General features: G+C 43.5%; 1 protein-coding gene across 1 annotated transcript; it reads left to right on the forward strand.

Annotated features, from left to right (window-relative positions):
* greb1 (growth regulating estrogen receptor binding 1) lies at nucleotides 1–24205 on the forward strand. Its single transcript, XM_079338744.1, has 34 exons — nucleotides 1–296; nucleotides 6167–6327; nucleotides 6453–6560; nucleotides 6654–6830; nucleotides 7194–7376; nucleotides 8880–8978; nucleotides 9136–9267; nucleotides 11141–11302; nucleotides 11441–11563; nucleotides 12202–12387; nucleotides 12623–12759; nucleotides 13182–13458; nucleotides 13561–13689; nucleotides 13790–14002; nucleotides 14251–14448; nucleotides 14567–14750; nucleotides 14914–15097; nucleotides 15196–15332; nucleotides 15424–15775; nucleotides 16497–16612; nucleotides 16944–17149; nucleotides 17287–17905; nucleotides 18837–18993; nucleotides 19081–19183; nucleotides 19413–19568; nucleotides 19731–19867; nucleotides 19976–20137; nucleotides 21295–21499; nucleotides 21625–21787; nucleotides 21907–22025; nucleotides 22300–22532; nucleotides 22721–22921; nucleotides 23075–23213; nucleotides 23518–24205. The coding sequence occupies exons 2-34, from the start codon at nucleotides 6174–6176 to the stop codon at nucleotides 23679–23681; spliced, it is 6015 nt and encodes a 2004-aa protein (XP_079194870.1). The 5' UTR covers nucleotides 1–296; nucleotides 6167–6173; the 3' UTR covers nucleotides 23682–24205.
* The last annotated feature ends 464 nt before the right edge of the window (nucleotides 24206–24669 follow it).

Here is a 24669-nt window from a genome sequence, read left to right on the forward strand (position 1 = left end):
GTGTGACTTTATGTTACGTTATATGGAATTGACTTACTCTGCCTTTTTAAATCTATTTCATTTACACTAATTACTTATCCGCGGTAAGTCGCATAAAGAAAGCACGCGCAACGTGGATCGTACCATTCCTGTGGAGGAAGAGGGGACGGACCTTTCGTCGCAGAGGATCAGAGGTGATGACACGCGCGACATCCAGTCCCGCCGGAGGTCTCTAGCCGGAGACATGATGACAGCACGTTGGATCAAACTCGCAGGCTTTTCTTAAGGAATAGAGCTGCTCCAGCTGGACTGTATAGGTAAGTCCTTTCTGCTGTTATATTGAGTTTTGCTGTTTTGTTGCAGTATTTTTTGCAGGTAGAGCAGTTAGGTTCCCTCGTCTGGACTCGAGATAATTAGAAGCAGACCTGAATTGTCTGCTCAGTAGTTAGATATGTTGTAACACTGGTCTAATCCCTGCTCATAATTCTTTAGAAAGGGTTGAGCTCTGACTCTGGCTGTTTGGCTGTAATATTTAAATGTTTCCTCAAATAAAAGTGGTGATTTATTTGTTTTCTCACGTAGTCTCCTTCATGCTTACACTCTTATAACGCTTTAAAGCGCAGTTCGTTTTGTATTAAAGCCCCTTGATGTACCAAATGTCCAACTTTCCCCCCTTTATTACGTCTAAATCCTATACTGTGATACATGTTCTCAGTCCTTTATAAATTAAAATAACTTAAAATAAATGAAACTTTAATAAGTTGAATTTAACTCTGTTCCTTTAAATTCTCTGCCTGGTATTTTTTTTCTGTATAGTCTTACCTTTTTTTTTGTTATTTTATAGTATATTATTACACAGACATAATGCATGTACTCATATTACAGCTTTCAAATCTATTTAAAGCTCAACAGTTGCTGATGAATTCGTCATTTATTTATTTTTAACTCAGGCCTGCAGTTTGTTTACTATATTGTCCATCAAGTTACACTAGGTAATTGGCCTTTCAATAGAAGTACGAGGTACTTTAGGTCAGTTAGGTTGAATTGGCCTTAATATATGGCCGAGTTTCTGCTGTTCTTTAACACAGTATGTGAGGCATCAGAAGCAGAAACAAATGATGCACCTTGGGGTGGGGTGGGGGGGCTCAGTATTTAAGAGGAACAAACACAGAGATGTTCCTCATGGGGATCACCCGGCTCCTGTTCAAACTAAAGTTTCACACGCCGACTGCAGCTTAAAGATTTAAAACCCACACTTGGGAGCACTTTCCAGCCAGCTTTGTGTGCCTGTTGACCACACCAGCTCTCCTGGAGTTATGCAAGACAAAAGGCAGGAGAAAAGAAAACTGCTGATGAACGTGGAGCTTGATAGTGAGCGGACCTGAAGAGCAGTGAACAGTGACCATGCAGGGAGTAGGAGTTTGTAGTGCCTTGCAGGCTTCTTTTGTCACTCACTGAAACTGGTGTATTTCACATATGTGGACACACAAACACACACAGAAGACAGCCATGCTGCATGCTTGAATATTTCCCTTCATCTCGCTGTTGCACACCGTGGAGTACGTTTTCTGTGTTTTGTGCTGGAGAAATTGATATTGCAAAGATGGAATGCACTTAACAATAAAGAAATTGTTGTAAACAGTTGGTTGGAAGATATGTGCAGGACACATGTCAGAGTAGGGTGAATGTAAACATTTCCCAGAGCTATCAGGTATAAGCTGACCGGATAGGTGTGTCTGGATGTAGCTGCAGGCAGGCCATCGATCCAGTGTCTGTTGAACAAACTGTGAATGAGAGCGCTTGTTGTGGGTCAGTGGTCAGTGATGAACCCGTGTGTGTGTGTGTGTGTGTGCGTGTGTGTGTGTGTGTGTGCAGCTAATGTCCTTTTGCTGTGCTGCTCTGGGTCAGTGATCACAGAGGGAGCATCTGCAAGTCGGACGATTTTCTCTCTTTTCTGCTGTTCAGGCCTGAAAGAGATGCTGCACCCACCAGCTGACACTGCTCCAGATTCTCCTGCTTTATCCCCCCTCTTTAGCTCTCTATCGTTCACACACACACACACACACACACACACACACACACACACACACACCTACACACACACACGCTCAAAATGCCACTCAAGACCAGCTGTGTTTGACTGTGTATTTGTGCACACTTTATAGAGAGAATCTTTATAACAAATGCATTAACTTAATTATGTACAAGTCTGAATATTTGTGTGTGTGTGTGTGTGTGTTGCAGAGTAATATGATCAGCTATTGAAGGTGGGGAAGGGACTTAACAGAAAGGAAGAATAGCAGAGATGCTGTGTGTGTGTGTGTGTGTGTGTGTGTGTGTGTGTGTGTGTGTGTAACTGGTATGTGGGGCCTGCCCACAGAGAAAGAGCCCAGGGTTCTTATCTGACCTCTCCCACAATGACCTTTCACCCCTCAAGACAAGCCTTTTGTGTCCACTGAGCCTGAGCCCATGGGAGAGCGTGTGTGCAGTGTGTATGTGTGTGCATTCACATTCACAAGTTTCTGTGTGTGTGTGTGAGAAGTATAGGCCACATCAAAGTCTTACTTAAACATTGTTATCTGGACTCCCCTTTGACCTTTGGGTCATGAGACATCCCTGAAATAAAAACATCTCTGCCCTCACCACAGCAAGTGTTGAGGAGGTTTTACATACATTAGCAAGGAGCTGAGAGAGCTGACAGAGCATGCATTAAACAGGACATCACATCTTTTTCAAACACTTCCTTCAATACTTTAGGAATTCTTTGGTTGCACATGATCTGATTCTAACAAATAGTTTTACTCATGTCCAGTGTTACTCTATTTAAAAAAAAACATGACATCCTCCTTCAGTTTTTAGATCATCTGGACACAGCTATGTCCTCGAAATCACTTTTTTAAAGAAGACTTTTAAAGTCTTACAATAGTGGTGAAGAGGCTGTTTTGTTATAGTGCCATCTGTAGATTGCACGGGGGGCTCAAAAGGATCCTACTACAGTGTGAGGTTGGTGTTCTTTCAGGGTGGTTGTGGGAAGGTGGTCCAGGGGGTCATAAAACACCACAATAGTGTCTCTCTCCCCAGGGGGAAAGAAAGAGAGATACACAGAACAAGAGGAGGGGGTAGATGAAAGGATCTCCCACCTCCATGCAAAGGAGAGTTGAAGGAGGCGGAGATATGAGGAGAGAAGATCAACAAAGGTTCACATTCTCCTCATTTCTGTCAATCTTTTATTTGTTTACTTTTTTTTTTTTTTTAAAGCTTGTGTGTTTTCTATGGATCCCAAAGGGGACATCTTAACTTTTAACTCAGTTTTTATGAGACACGCTGCCCGCTCTTTCTCTCTCTCACACACACACACACACACACACACACACACACACACACACACACACACACACACACACACACACACACCGAACCGGCACCCTCAGGTTCCCATCCCTAGTGCCTGAGCTGATGTTCCACATGTTCTTTGTGATCTTTTCCACACTCATATTTTGAAAACAACAGAGCAAAAGTGCAGCTCGAGATGATGTGCAAACTGTTCTGTAAAATATTTAGTCACACAGAGTGAAGTTCCTCTGTGAGCCCAGCCGTACTGCTTTCTTCCTGTTGGTTAAGAGGAAAGAATGTAAATGACTGTAACCTGCACTCTAACTTAAAGCAGGGGTATTCAGCTGTAATGCTCAAGGAGCCACATTTTCAGAACGCTAAGGGCGTGGGGGCCAGGCCTGCAAGCCCACCACAGCAGTACAGTGAACGAGAGTCATCAACACAAGCTTGTGATGGGACCAAAGATGTTCTATTAAACAGGAGCACTGTGCTCGTTTTAACGACAACGACAGTCAAGTTTTCCCCCCTTTTTATGATCGTAAATAGAGCTGATCCGTGGACCAGTCTGATGTCATCCTGTCTGACCTAAAGGAAAGTGTCTTTGATTTTAAACTGATTTCTTTCAAACACTTTCTATAAACAAAGCAGCTCCGATTTACAGAAGAAACCTCCAGAAACAGCCTTTGTTGCTTTGTTCAGATCTGCACCGATGCACTACTGGTTATGTTGATCTCCATTTGGTCCAAAGATTGGGATTTTGGTAACAATTCAATAAAAAGAGGAACACACCTCTCTACTTTCATCTCTTTTTTCCGCTTGTGTCCCTCCCCGTCTCCTCTGTCTCTGGTTGTAAAAGATCAGGGTGCTCTTTGGGAGAAGGTGTGATTACTTCCTGTCAGCGCCGGCTGTGTTATGACTGGCCTTTTTGTCTCCTCTCCTCTCTGTCATTCTGCAAAGTGGTGCAAAGGCTTTAAAAGTCTGCACTGCTTCTTTACATGTGAAAGTGTTAAAACAGAAGGTGGCCAGTTTAAGGTGTGTGTGTGTGTGTGTGTGTGTGTGTGTGTGTGTGTGTGTTCGTTGCTCATGTGATTTTTACGAGGTCAGTGAGCTTTGACAATTTACATCATGGGTGTCAAACTCCAGTCCTGGAGGGCCGGCTTCCTCAGACTTTTAGACGTCTCCCTGCTCTAACTCACCTGCTTTAAAACAATGTGTTGTCATCAAGCTCTGCAGAAGCCTGATAATGAGTCACTCATTGGATTCAGCTGCGTCCAAGCAGGGAGACGTCTAACAGTCTGAGGAAGCCGGCCCTCCATGACTGGAGTTTGACACCACTGATTTACATCCTCATGTGGAAAAAATGTTGATAGCTGTCGACAGTCTGAATCTGAACCATCGCTGGCACAGTCTGCAAAGCTGTTGGTTCAGTTCACGTTCACACTTCACAGCACATTTCAAGGCCAACTGCATGAATGAGTTTTTACTGTATAGCAAGAAGAGATGAAACTGAGTTTGTATCCCATCACTTGACATGTGCAGAGAGAAATGTGTATTTTTGTTTTAACTCTATGATCTTTGTGCCTTTGTATGGAAGACATCTGATCAAAGTGATGCTGTGATTTCACTTGCATGGATGTTTTCATAAATGCTCACACAGCTGTAGTTGGAACCCGAGGAGTAAGCTTTGAGCCTGCAAACTGACATGTTAGTGTCTTCATTAATCCGACCTACTCGTTGCTCACTGGTCAATGAAGCATGAGACGCTGAATCCGGGTTAGTCACACGCAGCTTCTCCTCTGTGTGTGTGTGTGTGTGTGTGTGTGTTTGTGTGTGTGTGAGTGAGTGTAGCAGCCAGCATATGGTGAGGTTTAGGGGAGTGGGATTAAGTTTGTGTCAACAATCCAAATTGCCAAATATTCATCTTTCGATATGCTCCAAAATGTTTTCTGCCCTGAAATGTTGAGCAGTGTTTGAAACACACATAATTTATCATCATATCAGATACAATTGAGGACTCTGAGTATAATTTAGTTGTTGTTTTTTTCTTCCAGATTTAGACTTGCTAGTTATACTTAACAGATGCAGTGTGTATGGTGTTATGTAACCATTAATGAAAGCAACATAATTCCATGCACCGCTCTCTTGGAGTTTCTCATCTGTTGGAGAGCACATGAAGGAGGCGAGCCAGAGAATAAACCACAGAGAGCGATGTTTGGAAAGGGAAAGTAGAAAAACAGAGACATGGAGGAGAGTGCAGGTCAGGGTGCCCTGACTCTGTCAGTGCGTCTTATTTCAAGGCATGCTGTCTGGACCGAGGCCATCTCCTACTTACTCCTGTCTGCGTGAGTGTGCAGGCCAGTGTGACAAGTTGTGTTTCTTCACTCCACAGTTTGCGTGTGTTGATGCTGATGTTTTTTTCTGCCTGTGTGTGTGTGTGTGTTTTGCTAAGGCTTGGCAGCTTGAAGGAGCACATTACTCTCATTGTCGGACTCTTTCAACAGAAGTAAACACAAGAGTTTCAGGAGACAGTGCAGTCATACATCACCGGGATAAAGGACGTGTTCTTGTTTATTATTTTGGCTGCTCATTTCTGTTACCACTTTGTTGCCTAATCTTACAAGATAATGGCGAGACAGGATCATCTAAACCTCCACAACCAGAATCCGTATTGTTAGTGCATACATGTACTGCAGCTTTAAAAAGATGACCCTGCGGCTAATAATAAAGTCGGAGTGCTTTATCGTGTCTTCGCTGGCATCAGATCCCTTTGACGTGCTCACTGGGTTAATGTTGGTTGGCGGGAATTGCGAATGTTTTTTGTACGTCTAACACAATATTGTTGTTGTTTTTGCAGGACACCAATGGGGAACTCGTATGCGGGCCAGCTACGGACCACACGCTTTGAGGAGGTTCTCCATAACTCCATCGAGGCGTCTCTGAGGTCCAACACTGTCGTGCCTCGTCCCGTCTTCGCACAGCTGTACCTGGAGACTGAGCAGCCGTTGACACATGATGGTGGGTTTCTGTGGAGGCGAAGAAGAAGCAGGACGAAAATAAATCCTTCCTGGAACCTCTGTAGCGTCTTCCTCTCACTCTTATCCTTTGTTTAGGGTTTTATGTTTTGTTTATGTCTTCGACAGGTCGTACAGAGAACGATGATGAGGATGATGAAGATGGATCCGAATCTAACAGTCCTCCCATACCCTATCAGATGAAGCCCCCACCCGAGGGATGCTGCACCACAGATGGTTTGTACATGAAGACATGGTTCGTAGGTTCAGAGTTCAGGTTTGAAAGAGGATCCAGATCAAGTGTTTCATCCTGTCTGTGTTTCCCCACAGGCTTCTGTCAGGCAGGCAGAGACCTGCGTCTGTCTTCGCTGGCGTCTGATCCCTTTGATGTGCCCAGCGGGTTCATGTTGGTTGGGGTGAAGTCCCCCTCCCTCCCTGAGACCCTGTTGGTCTGTGCCGTGGACCACCGCTTCCTGCCAGATGAGCGGGGCCACAACGCACTGCTGGGTGAGAGACTGTAGACGCCAGTTGTTTGTCAACAAGCCTTGGAAGTTCTTCTCATGTCTGTGTGTTGAGTAGACGTGAGTACATGATAAGCCAGTAGAGATGTAAAGGTGAATTGTGAGGCGGTTAAAAATCAATCACTAGCTACTCTGAAAAGAGCGGCAGCAGCCGGAGAGCTGAGGCGGTTGGTTGTTACGTCGGCAGCTGCTGAGGCCGAACCCACACTTCAAGCATCTCATAGTTTGTCTGCAGTCTGATTTTGTAAAATAAATCTTGAGAGAATCATATGGTGAACCCATTGTTGTGATCATCATCATAATGAATGAATCGTTACGTCCACATTAACCAAACCGTGCATCCCTCCAGGTTTTTCCGGGAATTGCATGGGCTGTGGAGAGAAAGGCTTTCGTTATTTCACAGAGTTCTCCAACCACATCAACCTGAAGCTCAGCACGCAGCCCAAGAAACAAAAGCACTTGAAGTACCATCTGTTCAGAAACAACCAGGGCCTGCTGGTCCAAGGAGCGCCCATCTTCTGGAGGGGACACGGTAAGAGATGTACACACTGTACATGTGTTGTGTTTGCCAACTGAGGTCACACTTTAATGTACAACGTGGAATGAAGACATTTAAGTATAACTGAGAAACACGTGCCCATGAGTTTCAACTCTTGTTCTTCATCTCAAGCATCCAGTTGATTGCTGATTAAATGAAGGCATACGCTGAAGACCTGCAGCTGTTTATCACTCTTTGGTAGGGATGTAAAGATTAATTGTGAGGCAGTTAAAATTCGATTCAAAGTTGTCACGGTTCACATCGATACTTACAAATGAATCGCAGTAACAGGGTCCAAAATCAACACCAGCCAAGAGCCAAATGCGGGTAGATTTTTCATTTGGTGAGTACACTTCAGAGAGCTATCTACCACAGAGCGGGTACATGTTGAACCATAAAGTATTATAAAGTATGAAGAGCGTTTTATGTAGCTGCAGCGAGCTGCTTCTCTCTCTGCTGCCGAGGAGCACGCTGAGTCTGACACACCAACAGACACTTGAGCGCTAACGCACACACACGCGCGCAGCCCTTTGAACTTTTAGTGCATCAGCACACAGTTGATCCGTGATGCATGGGGTAGAACGGGTGCAACGGGTCAGGGAGCGTGGGGGCTGTGGGAACGAGGCTTCCTTTTTAAAAAATAAAGGCAAGCAAATATGTTTTTTTTTTTATTATTTCTTAATTTCCTGATCTGATAAAATGATTGAATCTGTAACTTAAACCTGTGATTGATTGAACAGAACATTAGCACCCTCTCAATTAAATGGACTATAACAGATGTGTACGTGACACAAAAACACTATTTGTTTTTTTGGCCGGTATAAAGCGTTTTTTTCTCTACCAACCACCCTGGCCGGTGAGTCAGTCATATGTTGAGTGTCAGCAGCTGTAAAGCAGAGGTGGTATGTTGTAATAAGCAGGCGTTACCATGGCAGCTGTGAAACCAAACCACACTAACAAGCAGGTTTGTAGCCTCGCTCGCCCCAAACAAGTTTAAGAGCCAAAGAGATGAAGAGGTGCATTAGTGTTTCCATTAAAAACTTAAAGGAATCTTTTTTCTTCAGTCTCGTATCATGAGCCCAGTATGGTGAATCTTTGAGAGAATCGTTACATCCCTCCTCTTTGGAATTGCATTTTTTTTTGTCCAGCTGAAAAATTATACATGTACATCTCATCTGATGTTTTTGTGTTTTATTCTGGCACTTTACCTCGTGCTATTGTTGCTGTGTTTAATGGTTGAACACAGAAATCATTCTTAATAATACTTAACTAGTTACTGGTGGAGGGGGATTTCTTGTTTTGTTTATACATGTTATTTCAGTAAACCAGGTAGTTCAGGTGTTATTTACAATGGCCTCTCTTATTTCTCACACACATAAGGATCATACTGTATGAATGCACAACGCACAGTGAACACTTAAAGCAAAAACTGAGCTACTGCCAAGTCCATGACTGTGTATCAGATGACTTATTTTTGTGTGAATGTTTGGCTTTCAGAATGCAGGATTAGACGGATTGCATCCACCCTCGCAGACAGTCATGTGACACCGGACGCACAGCCACCCAACATTACACTGACCCAGCCATCACACACAGGTGACACCCCGAACAGAAACATGGACACAGTTGAAGATGATCTCAGTGGTCAAGATGTTGTCACGTGTTTTCATTTGTTTGCTCATTCTTAGGAGAGTTTTGTTTGTAATGTGGTTGTGTTTATTCTTTTTTGTTTTTTTTTGTCTTTTGTAAACAGCAGGAGCACATGTGGACCCACCTGTTCTGACACAAATAGCTGATGTTCCCCCTGCGCTGCCAAATGCAGTTCCCTCCTCTGTCACACAGCCACCTTTAAATCAGTCAGGGCCGGGAAGACCCTCAGCTACAGGTAGACCCTACAGTACGCACACACAGTTATCCTCCTCATTCATGGATAATACAGGAAATGTCATTTTTCTGATTAAATTCTTATCACAACACCGATGTGTGCAACACTGTTCATGTTGATGTAACAGGGAACTCTTAATCAAAAGAGATTGTTTACAGTTGATTCTTTATTGAGTAATCCTCTGACACAGTTGACTGACACACCTAATGCTTATTTAAAAAGTAAACTTAACAGTTTTTGGCTCAAACTTAAAGTTGTAAATTCTCGTTTTTGTTTTGCAGAGCATTCTCATTGCTAAAGATTCAAATTTGAAACTTGAACCCTCTTTCAGAGTTTTACTCAAACTAGCTATATGGAGCTATTGCACATCAACGTTTGTAGCCTTAAAAAAATATATGTTACACATTATCTGTAAACAGATTTTAAAACACGTTTTGCTTTAACCTCCGTTCTGAGCATTAGGTGACTTCTTGAGCACATGCAAACGTGGTCAGTTTGTGTCTGTTGTCAATAAACCCCTGGGTGCCTTCACACCTCTGAAAGGGAGAACTCCTACCGCAAGCAGCCCAGTGCGTGTGTGTGTGTGTGTGTTTTTCATCCCTGCTGAAAGAGCCTGCCAGCTGCATTGTGGGTTGGGGGTTGTCCTTTGTCTTTCTGTCTCTCTCCCTTCCTTCTCTTCACTCTGTCACCTTTATTAAACAGGGTTATAAAATGCTCTCTCTCTGTCTCGTCTTTTTCCCTGCCCTCTCACAGGATGAAAAGCTTCCTTCCTGTTGATGTTGTTTTTTTCATGGCCCTATTAACAAGTGGACCTTTTATGTGTCTCCTTATGAGTGCATTTTAACACAGCATTGAGAGGAAAAGGAAGAGTCGGGTTAATGTATCACCTAAAAACACAGCTGCTCTCCAATAATGTAATACCAGAAGTCCATTATAAAACATGAAGTGTAGTTTCTGTAGATGTCTGGGTTGTTAGAACTGAATCACAATGTTTTAAAAAAAATGTATAAAAGTATGACAGTAGCCTTTTTAAACTGCTGTTTTCGCTAAAGTGCTGTAACTAAACTCAGCCGTCATGACGTTTTGTTGTACATTCAGAATGATTCTGCCGTGGTGTAGTAGTGGTGTCCCAGTCTGTGAATACACATTGTGTTTCAGCAATGCAGAAGTATGGCATAGTGGGCGCCCCATATACTCGCACAGTCAGACATGCTCACACACACACACACACACACACACACACACACACACACACACAGTGCTGCACTCCCCCGCCACATCTGATCCCATCTTGCCTCTTGAAAGCCTCTCTTACTACCTCTGGATCTGGTACAGAGGTGGATCAGCTTTTCCCCCATTAAGTCTCTGCAACATTCAGATTCAAGGCAAAATGTCACGTATCACGTCTTGAAAAGCCAGTCTGAATACACCTGAATACATCACGTCAAAACAATGTAAATTGTCAAGTACAGTTGTAGCTGTATTGATTAAATATTAGTGTACTAATGATTGACAATTATATTTGAAATGTATTTGTTCTTACTACATTGAGAACATCAGAGGTATTATAGATGACTCTAAATTGAAAATGTCGGCGGCTGTGGCTCAGTTGGTAGAGTTGTTGCCTCTCAAACGGAAGGATTGAGAATTTGATCCTGTGAGCAACATGCCCGATGTGTCCTTGGGTAAGACACTTAACCCCAAATTGCTCCCCCTGCTGCGTCAGGGGCGTGTTGATTCAAGGGATGATAGAGAGGGTCTTGGCAAAATGCATTTCATTGCATTGACTTTACATCATACTTATTAATGCATGTGAAAAATAAAGCTAATCCTCTGAAGTTAAATATTTCTAATCTTATTTTTTATTCTGCAGGTCCTCCTGCAAATGCTGGACCCCCGAAAAAGAGGCACAAAGGCTGGTCCCCTGAGTCCTCTGCCAACAGTGTGCCAGAGAGTGCTGTGAAGACACCTCCGTCCTCATCCACCTTAACAGCAATCCCAGTTTCTTCTGTCATAAGTAGTGGAGCCAGGCCAGGTACAAAGTGGGGGGGTCAGAGTAATAATGTGGTTTAAGACATGTATTCAGTGTAACATGTTTACACACGACAGTACAGTTACTTGAAGAGTACTTTGTTTACTTTGCAATGTAAATGTGTTCATGTGCTTTCTGCAGAGACAGCCGTCCTACTGAGCTCACCACAGGGCTCCTCAACCCCAGTTTCTCCCCCAGAGCTGTCTGTAACGATCCCCGATCAGCTGCTACTCACCTGCAGACTGCAACCTGTCATCTTTAAAGGTTCGATCTATCATTATCACTGCTGGTCAATAAAAAGTCCACGGTTTGTACGATTCAGTCGTCCTATCACTTATTTCTGATGCTAGGATACACTTTCATGTTTCTCTAGATCATTTCTACTCTTGGCAGGGTTGAGTAACATTTTGAGAGCAGGTGACCAGGTAGAGACCACCTAACAGATGGTCTATTAGCTCCCTATTTCTCTCAGGTTAGAGGTCAGCCAACACCTCATGCTGTTTCTCAGCCTGTCTGCCTCCCCCCCCCCCCCCTTTCAGTCCTTCGTATCACCTGTCATGTCGTCCACCTTTCCTCCCTCACCTCTTGGCCCTGAAACACTTCCTTTATTTGTTGTTGTGTTCGTTTTCATTCCCGTGTTTGTTGACTCATCCAATAAGCCTATCATGAGCAATAAGATCAAACACAGGTCATGAGGAAATATATGAACAATTTGCTTCTTATGGACGTGGTCACACTGGCCATCCATACCGCGCTGTACTCAAGCGCAATTTGATTCAGGTTTCTTAACCACAAAATTAAAAATATGTGGAAAGGATGTGGAGATTTGCTTAAAATCCACAATGATAATGGCTGTAGTAATCTTAGCCACCTCACCATGTTCATCCTTGTGTCTACCTCAGGTCATGGCCCTCTCCCTCAGCTGACTGGCAATGTCAGTGAAGTGCTCGTCAGTTCTTTGCTCCAGAGCTGTTATCTGAGCTCCCAGACGCTCCCCAGAGTCTACCAGCACTACGGACCATCACCCATTCAGCCGCTGTCAACTGAGATGCAGATTCTACTCACAGTCTACTACCTCGTTCAGCTAGGTCAGTGAAAACACGTCTTTCCAAAATACAAGCTATAATTACACACTCTTCAGTGGAACTAAAACTCAGATCATATACATTTTCTGCCCATGATATTATTGCTATACCTATTAACGGCCACCAGGTGGCGGAAAAGGCAAAAACATCTAGTTCCTGTATATTTAGATCGAGTGACTTTTTGCCCTTTTTTGCATAACTCATATCATTTCTTTTTTCTCCCAATAAAACATCCAAGGTCCAGACCAGGTGCCCCTCATTGAAGACTTGGAGCAGATTTTCATGAGGTCATGGAGGGAGTCCCACCTCAGCGAGATCAGACAGTACCAGCAGCCTCAAACAGCTGCCACCCAAGGGAGACAGTATGGCATAGAGGTGAGACAGGCACGGATGGTGCCAGGGAGCGGCTAGGGGTTGCTGTAGCACCCCTATGATAGCTGTAGCACCCCCAAGAAATGTGTGGGGTTTATTTAGAATTTTTAGTTTGTGAATTCTACATTTTATAATTTAATACAACAAAGATATTGTGAAACCAGCACAGGTGGTGTGCAATGGTTTGTGTACACACACATTGAACTTTTGACCCAATTCACACATAAGCCTTAGAGACAGGGTCAGTGCCACTGGTGCCTGAGAGGTGTCTTACAGTCATATTGGTCATATTGCCAAGGAAATAAAAAGAAAAAAAAACTCAGAATATTTACAGGTAGAATTTTAAAAAAAAAGTATTTTATTTTCTTTTGTCCTTTTGTATTCATGTCATAATGCTATCCTTTACCTGTACTCTTTTTTACCAGACCCTGTCCACCCTGCCTGGACTCCCCCAGCATCTCTCATTACTGCCCCAGAGTCAGCAACCTCTGACCCCCAGCCAGCTTCCTTGGCTCGCCCAACTGGCTGCGTCATCCTGTGGAGAAGGCGTAGTGGTTGTTGGGGAGCAGATCGGATCTTTGGCTCAAGGCATCCAGCAAACGTTCAGCAGGCTAAAGGAAGGACGGCTCGAAAACACCAACTATGTCGTAATTATTGTCACTGCTCCAGGACAGGAAACACAATCCTGTGTGATAGTCACAGGTAGGGGTTGGGTTTTTTATTTGTTTGTGTCTGTAAATGTTATAAAGTCTCTTTGAAAATGAACCAAGAAGTTTTTGTGTGTATTTGGTGTTCATTTTGCAGGTAAACACCAGTGTCGGGCTTTGGCAGAGAGCATGTTCTCTCCCAGTGAGGGACTAAAAGAAATAAACCACCAACTTTCCACTGGTGTTGCCCAGGAACTCATCCATTACTGCAACTGCCTCGGACAAGGTTTGTCTGACTGCCTGCTTTCAGTTACACACTGACATGCTGCTAATGTGTGTTTTTACAATAACTTCACCGCCATAAACTGTATCTTTCTGTTCATCAGATGGTGATTTGGACTCCCTGCTGGACAGTGCCACCGTGGACAGTAATGAGCAGTCTCCCATGTCCAGTAGTCAGGAGTCAGCTGAAGAGAAGAGTCTGAAATCCAGGCACAGTCCCAAAGATGCTCAAAGACCAAAAGATTCCCGAACACAGGGTTCAAAAGACTCGCCGAGCACTAAAGAGGGAGCTTCAAGTCCCAAAGACACCTGTTCAGGTGAGACACCTGAGTGAAAGGATTTCTTTGCTCCATCACGGAGTGAAGGTGATCTTTGAAAAAGTGTTTGGCTGACATGATTGACTGTAGCTCAGGCTGAGATTAGTGAAGCTTTGACTGTTTATCTTCCATGTAAACTCGCATCGATCCCTTTAATTTTCTGTCGCTACTGTGCACTGTTGACACTGGATCCATTATGGTATTATGTTAAAGAGTTTGTTAATATGAACTTGTGCTTTTGTGTGTAGAATACTCTGTAGACTGGCGGGGGGTTCGTCCCATCCAACTCGCAGTTGCCAGAAAGCTCCTGTCCCACGTTTGTGCGATAGCAGACTCCAGCACTCAGAACCTGGACCTCGGCTCGTTTGACAGGGTCAGCTTCCTCATTCTTGTCCCACCCTCTGAGGTCACATTTCAGCAGACTGTTCTTCACCTGTGGAGCTCTGGTTTGTAATATGACTAGTTTCTTGTTTTTATCCGATCTGGAGTGTTTGATTTGATGTCACACCTATAACCTGATCGGTTTTAATATTAAACTGTTTTATGTTTGTCTGTGTAACGCAGGTGTCCTTCAGGAGCATGGAGGTTTAGACCAGGAGTGTCTGTCTCAACAGGAGGCTGAGCGTTATGTAGTCAAGATGGATCAGAGCGCTCAGACACGAATTGACAACCTCATTCAGGAAGCGCATAGGAACTCCTACACGCTTTACATCCTGGTCCATGACCATGCGCACCGGGACATTAACATGTGCGTGTGAGGAAAAGAAAGAGACAAATAATTCAGATGTGATGCAAAACAATTAGTGTGTTCAGTTCAGTGGAATAACGTGGTTTAATGTGATCAATGGCAGACAAGCAAAGTGTGTTTTATCTTTCTTTGTACTTTGTCTTCATGTGTTTCTCTCATTCAGTGAATCCTGCGGTAGCTCAGACAGTAGTTTGGGTCTGGTGGACCAGCTGTTGAACTCCAGACAGGTCCGAGATGCTCCAAACATCCTTATTCTCCACGTCACTTCTTTCCCCTTCGCCCTGCAGACCCAGTATACTCGCATCAGCCCTTACAATGAGATCCACTGGCCCTCTGCGTTCAGTAACGTAAGATGATACACACCCTCACTGCACACATCGGATGGTTGAAACCAGTTTTTGAAATGAAGTTCAGGGATTAATCTGTTGCTTGTATCCGTGTGTAGGATGTGGACTTGTACCACGAGAGGACGAGGTACTTTGGTGTGTCAGAGCTTTTAGAATCAACGCGTTCAGGCAGCAGCCTGCCTCTGATGCGTTGTGATTCCTCCTTTGAAAGCATGGCATCTGCTCTGGAAGAGAGGTAACTCGAATGCCCACATGCTTATTCTGTGCTTTATATTTTAAGTTTGCATTTTACAGAGACATGAGAGCAGTCTCTCTCTTTCCCCCAGGTTTCCAAAGCTGCACAGTGCAGTGATCAGGACTACAGTATTGATCCAACACTACTGTGTAGCTCTGATGGCTGCATCTGGCAGAATCGGCGGCTCTCACAATCTCCACAAACACACGTCTGTAGAGACCCTAGAGATTATACAATCACTGCTCACTGCTGGCCAGCAATGCCCCGCCCACCATGGCCACATGGTTCTGCTGCGGATCCCCTCGCTGGCTCTGGCAGCGTGGGCCCACAGACGGCTGTCCAGAGTTAGGAGGCAGCTCGGTCTGGAGGAGAGTTTTGAAATCATCATGGGGAATCCAAACCAAGCTCTGACTATTGGACAGAGCTTCACTGACCAGATCAAGGTGGGGATAAAAGTTTGTACTGGCATGCCGAGTACTGGCTAAACACCGACTGTTGATATGAAGTAGATGTAGGAATCAAGACATAAACCATTAGTAAACCCCTCTTTTGAAGTCTTGGCTGTTACTGTTAATTTCATCTGGCCATGCCCTGTGATAAACCTGACATTTTGGCAGTTTCGTTGAAGACCATTATTCATAAAAAGAAGAATGCTGTATTGAAGAAGAATTAACTCTAGTAAATTAAAACACACTTTTTTTTGTTTTTTTTAGTTGGTTATAAATCAGATGAGGATAATTCTTTTTTTTGTTCTTTTTTCTTACAATTCTTTTAAATATTCTTCTTGGTTCGTGGTTTACTGATATGAAATGAAAAGTTCAAGAATTTATTCTTGCAAAATCAAGATTGTAATGTCGAGCACAGCTCAAAATTTCAACAATAGTCTGACTAAATATGGTGCTTCAAGGTTTCGGTGTCCACTTTGTTTTGGGTTTTTTTTTAATGAACTTTTTCCAACCAGGGAGTCTTCCCCTGTTAAAAGAGAATGCTGGTGTTTTGCATTTCTGCACAAACTGTACAGTATTTCTCTTTTGATCCCAAGAGGTTCAGTCCACTTTTTGTTTATAGTCTGAGAGGATAAATATTCAAGTTAGATGGGATAACAAGTAGATGACGGTGTTTCCCCGGGAGTTTGCTGAGCTCGTGTTTGTGTGTATTTTGCAGACATGGCTGAAGATCCAGGAGGCTGACTGGGTTCCTCGGACCTACCTAGAACTGGAGGCCCTCCCCTGCATACTTATCTTGTCAGGAGCTGAGCCCCTTGGAGAATCTCTGCCCAGGTACAGGCAGTAGATACTTTTATATTGACTGTCCAAGATGGGACTGTTACCAGGAAGTTACACGTTGTGCCATTCTAAGCAATGTAAAATTACTCACTGATACACCAATATTAAGCTATTAGGGCTACTATGTCAAAGTTTTGCTCCTTGCGCCTTCATTACCAACATCTGTACACTTTCCTTTCATAACCAATTGTTAACCCCTTGTCTGTGAAATCAGGTTTGATGCAATAGTAAATTCAAAAGAGTGATGTTTACTTTTCTTATGAAGCAGCTCAAACTAACATGTACGTTATCGTAAATGTTGACAGTGAATCCATTGTGTTAACAGATCACTGAAGTACTGTGATCTCCGAGTGATAAGCTGCTCCTACCTCCAGAGGACCACACTTGAACAAGAGCTAGGACTGGCTGCTTATCTGGTGAAGGCGGAGTCACGACCTCCACACAACCCAGGACCAGGAAGTGACCAGCTGGAGAGCGATGCAGAGAAACTCAGCAGTACTGACAATGAGGAGGACGAGGGACAAGATAATGGTGAAATGATAAGCAATTTAACTATTTTATGTTTATGAAATGTGTGAAATATTTAAGAATGCAATTTCGATTGGTATCTTAACTAATTTGGTACCTAATTAACTCTTTTTATTTTATTTTCCTTCTTCCTTATCTAGTAGATTCTCCTCTGTCATCCAGCCAGCAGCTTCGATCAGTCCCAGACAGTGGAGGTTCAGAGTCCTTCCCTGCACAAAGCACCACCTCTCCAAATGTTCAAAAAAGGATCATTGATACCATAAAGTCTGCCTCGCCATCACAGACTCAAAATCAACCCCATCCCCCGTCTCAGTCTGTTCTATGTCCTCAACCTGCCTTACACTACCAAACCCCTCCTCATGTGCAGGCTCACTCCCAGCCCCCACAGATGTCCCAGCTGCAGTCACAGCCGCAATTTCAAAATCAGTCACTCGCTCAACCAAATTCCCAACATAACACTCAAACCTCTTCCCAGCACCAGTCCCTCTCCAACATGCAAATCCCTCAGTCTCAACAACAACTGCTCCCCCCTGCACAGTCTCGCCGCCATAACTCCAAGTCCACCTCCTCTGGCTCCTTGTCCCCGCGAGCCTCCTCTCCTCACCTGAGCTGCTCCTGGGCTCGAGGAGTGAGTCGACCGCCCTCCGTGCTCCTCCCCCGCGCCCTCTACGACATCATCACAGCTAGCGACAGCAGCGGGCTCCCACGGTGTACTACATTCCTGCCACACATGTCTGTCGCATGGGCCAGCAGCTTTAGGTAACGTATGACTTGTACAGAAAAGTTGAGTCATCATTTACAAACCAATACTGGAGCTGTGGGACATTATCACTATTACTTTGATGTGCTATGCAGAGTTACCATAATTTGAAAAAGAACGGTAAAGGTCTTAACACAAACATGATAGTCTGATGGGCTCCTCAATCTGTCTTAAAGACAAATAAGGCAGTCCAACTATGAGATAAATCTTTTGATAACAGTTTGATTTACTGATCTAGTTAAGTTTGCTTTTTATTAGACTTAGACTTAGACTAAACTTTATTGATCCTTTGGGATGACTCCCTCAGGAAATTTAAGGTTCCAGCAGCATGTACAATAAGAGTAAAAAATAAAGATAAAAATGTAACACAAAATACAAAAAGTGTTGTAAGTAACAATATACAGAATAATACAGCACCAATAATAGAACAGAACACTCTTCCATTGGAAGGAATATACCCGAAATATGCATGGTGGGAGCAAAATATACCAAAAAAAGGCAATGATTATTGTTGCGATTATTGCACTTGGTTGAGATTATTATTGCACATACGAGTAAAAAGTGTCCATGTGTTATTGCACAGTGAGGGTAGAAGGAAAGAAGGAAAGAAAGAAGGACGCTCCAACTCCTACCCCTCTGTCCCGTGTGCTCTAGTCCTCCTCCCCCCAAGTGAGGAGTTGTAGAGCGTGATGGCATGATGGACAAAGGAGTTTTTGAGTCTGTTGGTTCTGCACTTGGGAAGGAGCAGCCTCTCACTGAAACGGCTCCTCTGGTTGCTGATGACAGATATTGGGAATAATTTCATGACAGTATCTTTTTGTTGAATATGTGGTACAAATGTTCAGAGGGGAATTTATATACAGGTTTATTTGTGAGGATTACAGGTCTCACTTGATGAAATTCAGCTTTTCACCTTCCCTCTGTGTGCAGGCCCTTGCTGAGTAAGATGATGACGTGCACAGAGCAGTCACTGTATTATCGCCAGTGGACCGTGCCTCGCTCCTACCACATGGACTGCAGCAACCGCACTGAAGGGCGAAGTGACAACTTTCACCCTCGCAGGCTGCTGCTCAGTGGACCCCCGCAGGTGCGTGCTCTCCTTCCTTTGTTTCAACTGAAGCTCATCGTTTGCAGTGTGTTTTCATGGAGCTGCTGTTGTATTTCCCGTGGTCAGGTGGGTAAGACTGGAGCGTACCTGCACTTCTTGGGTATTCTGTCTCGGATGCTGATCAGGCTGATGGAGGTGGACATCTACGATGAAGAAGACATCAACTACAGTGAGTATACTCGGCAGTAGTCAGCAACTCTTTTAAATGATCGTAATAAAGGTGGCTAGCCCTATCACACAACTTCTGCTCACTTTTGACCTTTTCTATTTGTCAATGCGATGCTTTTGCTAACATCATATGTATGTATGATGTTGTTTGCTGGATCGATTCAGTTTTGATTTTGATCATCGATATTTGTAGTGTATTGCTGACATTTTGATATATGTTGTGTGTTTAGGTGCTCAGGCTAAGGGAGTGCAGTACCACCCACCCAACTCTCGCTGGCCCAACCCAGATATCATGAAGACAATACACTTCGACTACACCATCCACGATCCCAAATATGATGACATCAGCTCTGTCTATTGCCCTGAATACAAACCCTGTGCTAAGGGTAGGTGTATAGACACAGAGACAATCAATCAGTGAAGCAAATATCCATAACTATATTGACCCAACGTTGATCTTTACGTCTGCTGCTTATAAAACAAAATCTCAGAACTTACCTGTCTGTGCTCTTCTCCTACTCCATCCTCACTCCTGTTCTCTTCTCAAGGAAACCCAATGCGCCAGGAGGATGTGTACCTGAGACGGCGGACCTCTCGGATCAAGCTGTCTAAATATGCAGCGTACAACACCTACCACCACTGTGAACAGTGTCACCAGTACCTGGGCTTCAATCCAAGATACCAGGTCAGCAGAACACAACAACCACACCATGACAAATGACACGGACGTCTTTTCAATGAAATCATTATTCTCAACATTTATGTTGTATGTCCTCTTCAATCTCACATCCAGATGTATGAGTCAACGCTGCATGCCTTCACATTCACCCATCTACTGCTCGGGGAAGAGATCCAACTCTACTTCATCATCCCAAAGTCTAAAGAGCACTACTTCAGCTTCAGCAATCCCGGAGGCCAGCTGGAGAGCATGAGGCTGCCTCTCACCTCTGACTGGGTGAGCTTAGCTTTGAAACAGGAAATACTAGCTTTACCTTTTATGCCAGATGTTAATGTGCAGAGGACAAACATCCAACGTATGCAGTACTCATGTAGTTTGATTCTTGCTGAGCACAACAGCCTCTAATGAAGGCTTGGGGAAAATGTGTTGATGGTGATACACTGTTTGTACATTTGAAGTCGTGTAACTCCACACAAATGGCTCACTGCCTTGTAAAGTGGGCGTGCCATTTGGACTGTCGTTCTGTGAAGGTACATAAACTTTTTTATTATCAGCCCCTCCCTCAATTCGGCCTAAAGGAGTGCAATGAAACCATTTAATTATCCAACATTCACTTTCAGTGAAGTCTAGGTAGCTTAGAGTGAAGATCGTGGCCAACCATGTGGATGTCAGTTGTTACTGGTTGGTTATTTACAACACACTGAAAGTGAATGTGCCAAACCGTCCTGTTTGAAACTTGGTCAAAGTCTGAGTTATAATAAATCCTTTAAAAGTAAATGCACTTATCTCAACACATTACCTTCACCTTTAAATATGTATGCAGATCGATGCAGCATGCGTACACTCCACTAGGTGGTGCTACATGCTAGCCTAAGGCTAAGATGCCACAAGTGGAGCTCCAGATCTTGCATGTTACTGGGTTGATAGACGCTTAAAAACTCCCCATTCAGTGGTGCACAGGTGGTCTAGTGGTTAGTTTACAGAGGTTTAAGTCCTCAGGTTTGAATCTGACCTGTGACCCCTGTGCAACGGGTTAAAACCCACTCTGCAATAGAGCGGGAATTTTGTCAACCAAGTAGAGCCCTTTAAACACCTTTTTGTATAACTTTTGACCAACAAAGCTATGAAGCTATCTTTATTCTCGAGTTACATTTTTTTCCCACTAACTCTTTAGAATCCGGCACACTTCCCAAGATCCCTAATCCAGCACACAGATCATAGAACAGACTCTAGAAATAAACAACTCCTGATATTATGTTTGCAGTAGAAATGAGTATTTCTTTATGTTAAAACAGAATATGTGTAGTATTTCAGTGACCGTAATAAGTTACTTTTACATTTCTGCCTGTTTCAGATTCTCTTTATTTACATATTTAACACATTTTGTCAGAGGTTAAAAATATGAAAATATGTTTTATGTGATACTTTCCCAGAGCCCAGATTGCATCAAGACGCCAATCTTCACCCCGACCACTGGCCGTCATGAGCATGGCCTCTTTAACCTGTACCATGCTATGGACGGAGCCTCTCATCTACACATCCTGGTGGTCAAAGAATACGAGATGGCTGTGTATAAGAAATACTGGCCCAACCACATCATGCTGGTCCTGCCCACTGTCTTCAATGGAGCTGGAATAGGTAAGTCATTACTGCTCTTACATATGCAGAGAATCATTCATTTCATAGATTTTTAATAAAGGGCAAATTAAGGAATTACTCAAATGTGATACTCTACCAGATAACTCATTCCCTTTCTACTTCAGGTGCTGCTCACTTCCTGATTAAAGAGCTCTCATATCACAACTTAGAGCTGGAGCGCAGTCGACGTTTGGAGGGAGGGGGCCCAGCAGGTGATGTCTGGCCTTTCATCATACTGGCTGATGACTCCTGCGTCATGTGGAACGCAGTGGATCTGGACACTCGAAGGTACATACAGTCATGTTGTTTAGACGAGTTATCATGTGGACAAAAAAAGCTGTTGCTTCGAGTGGCACTAAAATCTTTGAAATAGTAGTTAATGAGTTGCTGCTGTTTGTTGTTGTTAGCGGTGCAGTGGAGCACGCTGTGTCACTGAAGCAGGTGCTACAGCACATGGAGGCGTGTCCAGACCTGGTCCAATATGGACTCTGCGGGATCAGGAAGTGGAGCAGCCGTGGACTCCCAGGTTAGAGTCAAGATGTCACATACTTTTGAGAAACAGCAAACACTTCGCCAAAAGTAAATTCTCATTGCAATAATCATCCTCATGAATCACAATTAATTACAAATACATACATTACCAAGTAACTTTACTTTACTATTAGAAGGATGCACAGGACACCTCGAGACAATAACCAGCATCAATTTTAGGCACATCAGGTTTTTTAAAGTAAAACATAAGCAAACTTCAATTTAGATCAGTTTAAAGTTCAAATGTTTTTTGTTTTTTTTTAATCCAGGCAATCCAAGGAGAGAGCCGTTCTCCAGAGGTCACCTTCACGACTTCCTGCTACTCAATGTGGACCACAGTCAGAACGTTCAGTACGACCAGAACCGCTTCACCTGTCACGATGTGGACTTCACCCTGAGGCTGCACAGTGCAGGACTGCTGGTCTGCCGGTTCAACAGCTTCAGTGTCATGAAGAAGCAGATCGCCATTGGAGGATACAGGACATTCATCATCAAGACCAAGGTAGAAGATCAACACACATAAAAACAAAAAACAAATGTTACTTCAGAGCAGAGAAACAGATTTAACTTCATTAATACAAAAAGCAATGCCGTTGTTTTCATGCCACGTAAAAAAAAAAAAAACAGCCACAAAGAAGAAAACTATTTGAAGATGCAGATGTTAATAACTTCCGTTTGAAATTCCTCCAGATGACAGATGTTCCCACCTCAGTCGGGCCCTCGCAGTACGTTTGTGCCCCAGACAGCAAACACCTCTTCCTGGCTGCACCTGCTCAGTTGCTCCTGGAGAAATACCTCCAACACACCAGCCAGAAGCTGTTTCCCCTCAGCACCAAGAACTACGCACACCCTGTACTGTCAGTGGACTGCTTCCTCAACCTGGGGCCTGAGGTACACAGCTCAAACAAACACACTGACACATACTGTACATGTTGGCTCAGAAAACCTTGATAAGGACATGAATAAAAACATAAAGACATGGACATACATAAGACGGTCTTATTGTGAAGAAAATAAAGGTCTCACTCTTTGCTCCTCTTGCAGGTGACGGTGTGTTTTGTGAGTTCCAGACCTCACTCTGTCAACATCAGCACGACAGGGCTGCTCTTCAGCGGCCTCCTCCTCTGTTTTGCTGACTCCTTTGTGACTGCTGGGTTCCTCAAGAAGTTCACCTTCCTCCAAGGTAATAAGGCAGATACAGGGTAGACCTGGACCAGAGGCAATGACACTTTTTTGAGTAGCAGTACTTGATTGACAGCCTAAAAAAGTATCTGTGCTGCATGACAGACATTTTAAATAATGAAAACAAGGCCACATTGGGGGGATGGATCATGCACAGCACACATTAGCCCAAAGTTTCCAGTTAGGGATCTTTGTTCCATGTCATACCCTCTAAAAGTGTAATTAATACATGAGGTTGAAAGAGGCTGACTTCCACAGCATATTTAATGTCTGTGTCCCTCTTCCTCCTGTTTGCTTCCCTGTAGGTGCGACTCTGTGTGTCATTGGTGCAGATCGTAGCTCCTTGAGGCAAACGGTGGGCAGGCTGGAGCTAGAGGAGGAGTGGAGGTTCAGGCTCAGTGACGAATTCCAGACTGCCAACGCCAAAGAGGACCGACCACTCTTCTTTTTGACTGGAAAACATATATGACTGAAATGCTAATACATAGTTGGCTCCAAAGAATTGGACAAGGATCGATGTCAGTTCAGTTACTAAAGAAGAAATGTACAAGTGTTTTTTAGAGCATGGCAGTAGGCACTGACCCTACACTTCACATTCACCTATTTCTGTCCAGAGAGTCTGTTCAGAGTAGAGACCACAAACTCAGCCGAGGGATCGTGTGTCTCATCTAGGATGTGATCTGCCAGGAGGAACTGAGAAACATTTGGCATGATTGAAAATCCTTGATGCCACAGCAACCGAACCGTGGATAAGTTGCAGACAGACAAAGGATTGACCTAGCTTGAAAAGCAGTGTCTGGTAAATAAGACTTCATGATGATTGTCTGCACTAACGTAAACACACAAACAGGATTCGGAGGGATGAGGTCGTTTTCTTGGCTGCAAACATAAAGACTGGACACCAGGTCTTCACAAAGATGAACATGTTTTATCCAACAAATCAAGAGGTAATCATTTTGTGTCGTATGTTTTTCTGGGACTTTTATTAAGCCATGTGAGTTAATGAAGTAATGTACAGGAAACAGCAAGGAATGTGTTATTCACCTTTAATCATACAATATTTCAATACCACTATCATTTTTCAAGAGAATTTGTTTATCTAATTGTTACTTTTTCCTCTAAAACAATCAGGTGATGTTGGCTGGCGTCAGTCAAATCATTCAAATTCTTTTTATAGATAAATACACTAACTTTAATAATAATAATAATAATAATACCACTATATTTAAAGGAAGAGGAAACATCCCATCAAACAGACTCACTCCACGTAGTTATTTTAGGGTACTACTTTTCTATTCCTCTTGTTTTCTTTGCATGTGAAGCTATGTTGAAGTTTGATGGCAGTGTAACAGGGTTTTGAACACTTTATGAAGCACATGTAAAAGAAGCTTTATAAATGGGTGGATACAATCATTTGTATGCTATGGTAGCCATATTTTTTTGGCTATGTAAGTGTG

The sequence above is a fragment of the Symphodus melops genome, assembly GCF_947650265.1.
Source record: "Symphodus melops genome assembly, chromosome: 3".
NCBI lineage: Eukaryota > Metazoa > Chordata > Actinopteri > Labriformes > Labridae > Symphodus > Symphodus melops.

Coding starts and splice junctions, on each gene's coding strand:
- greb1 (XM_079338744.1), top strand. CDS start 6,174: ATGGGGAACTCGTATGCGGGCCAGCTACGGACCACACGCTTTGAGGAG. Junction 19,569..19,730: donor ATACAAACCCTGTGCTAAGG/GTAGGTGTATAG, acceptor TCTCTTCTCAAG/GAAACCCAATGCGCCAGGAG. Junction 23,214..23,517: donor GAAGTTCACCTTCCTCCAAG/GTAATAAGGCAG, acceptor GCTTCCCTGTAG/GTGCGACTCTGTGTGTCATT.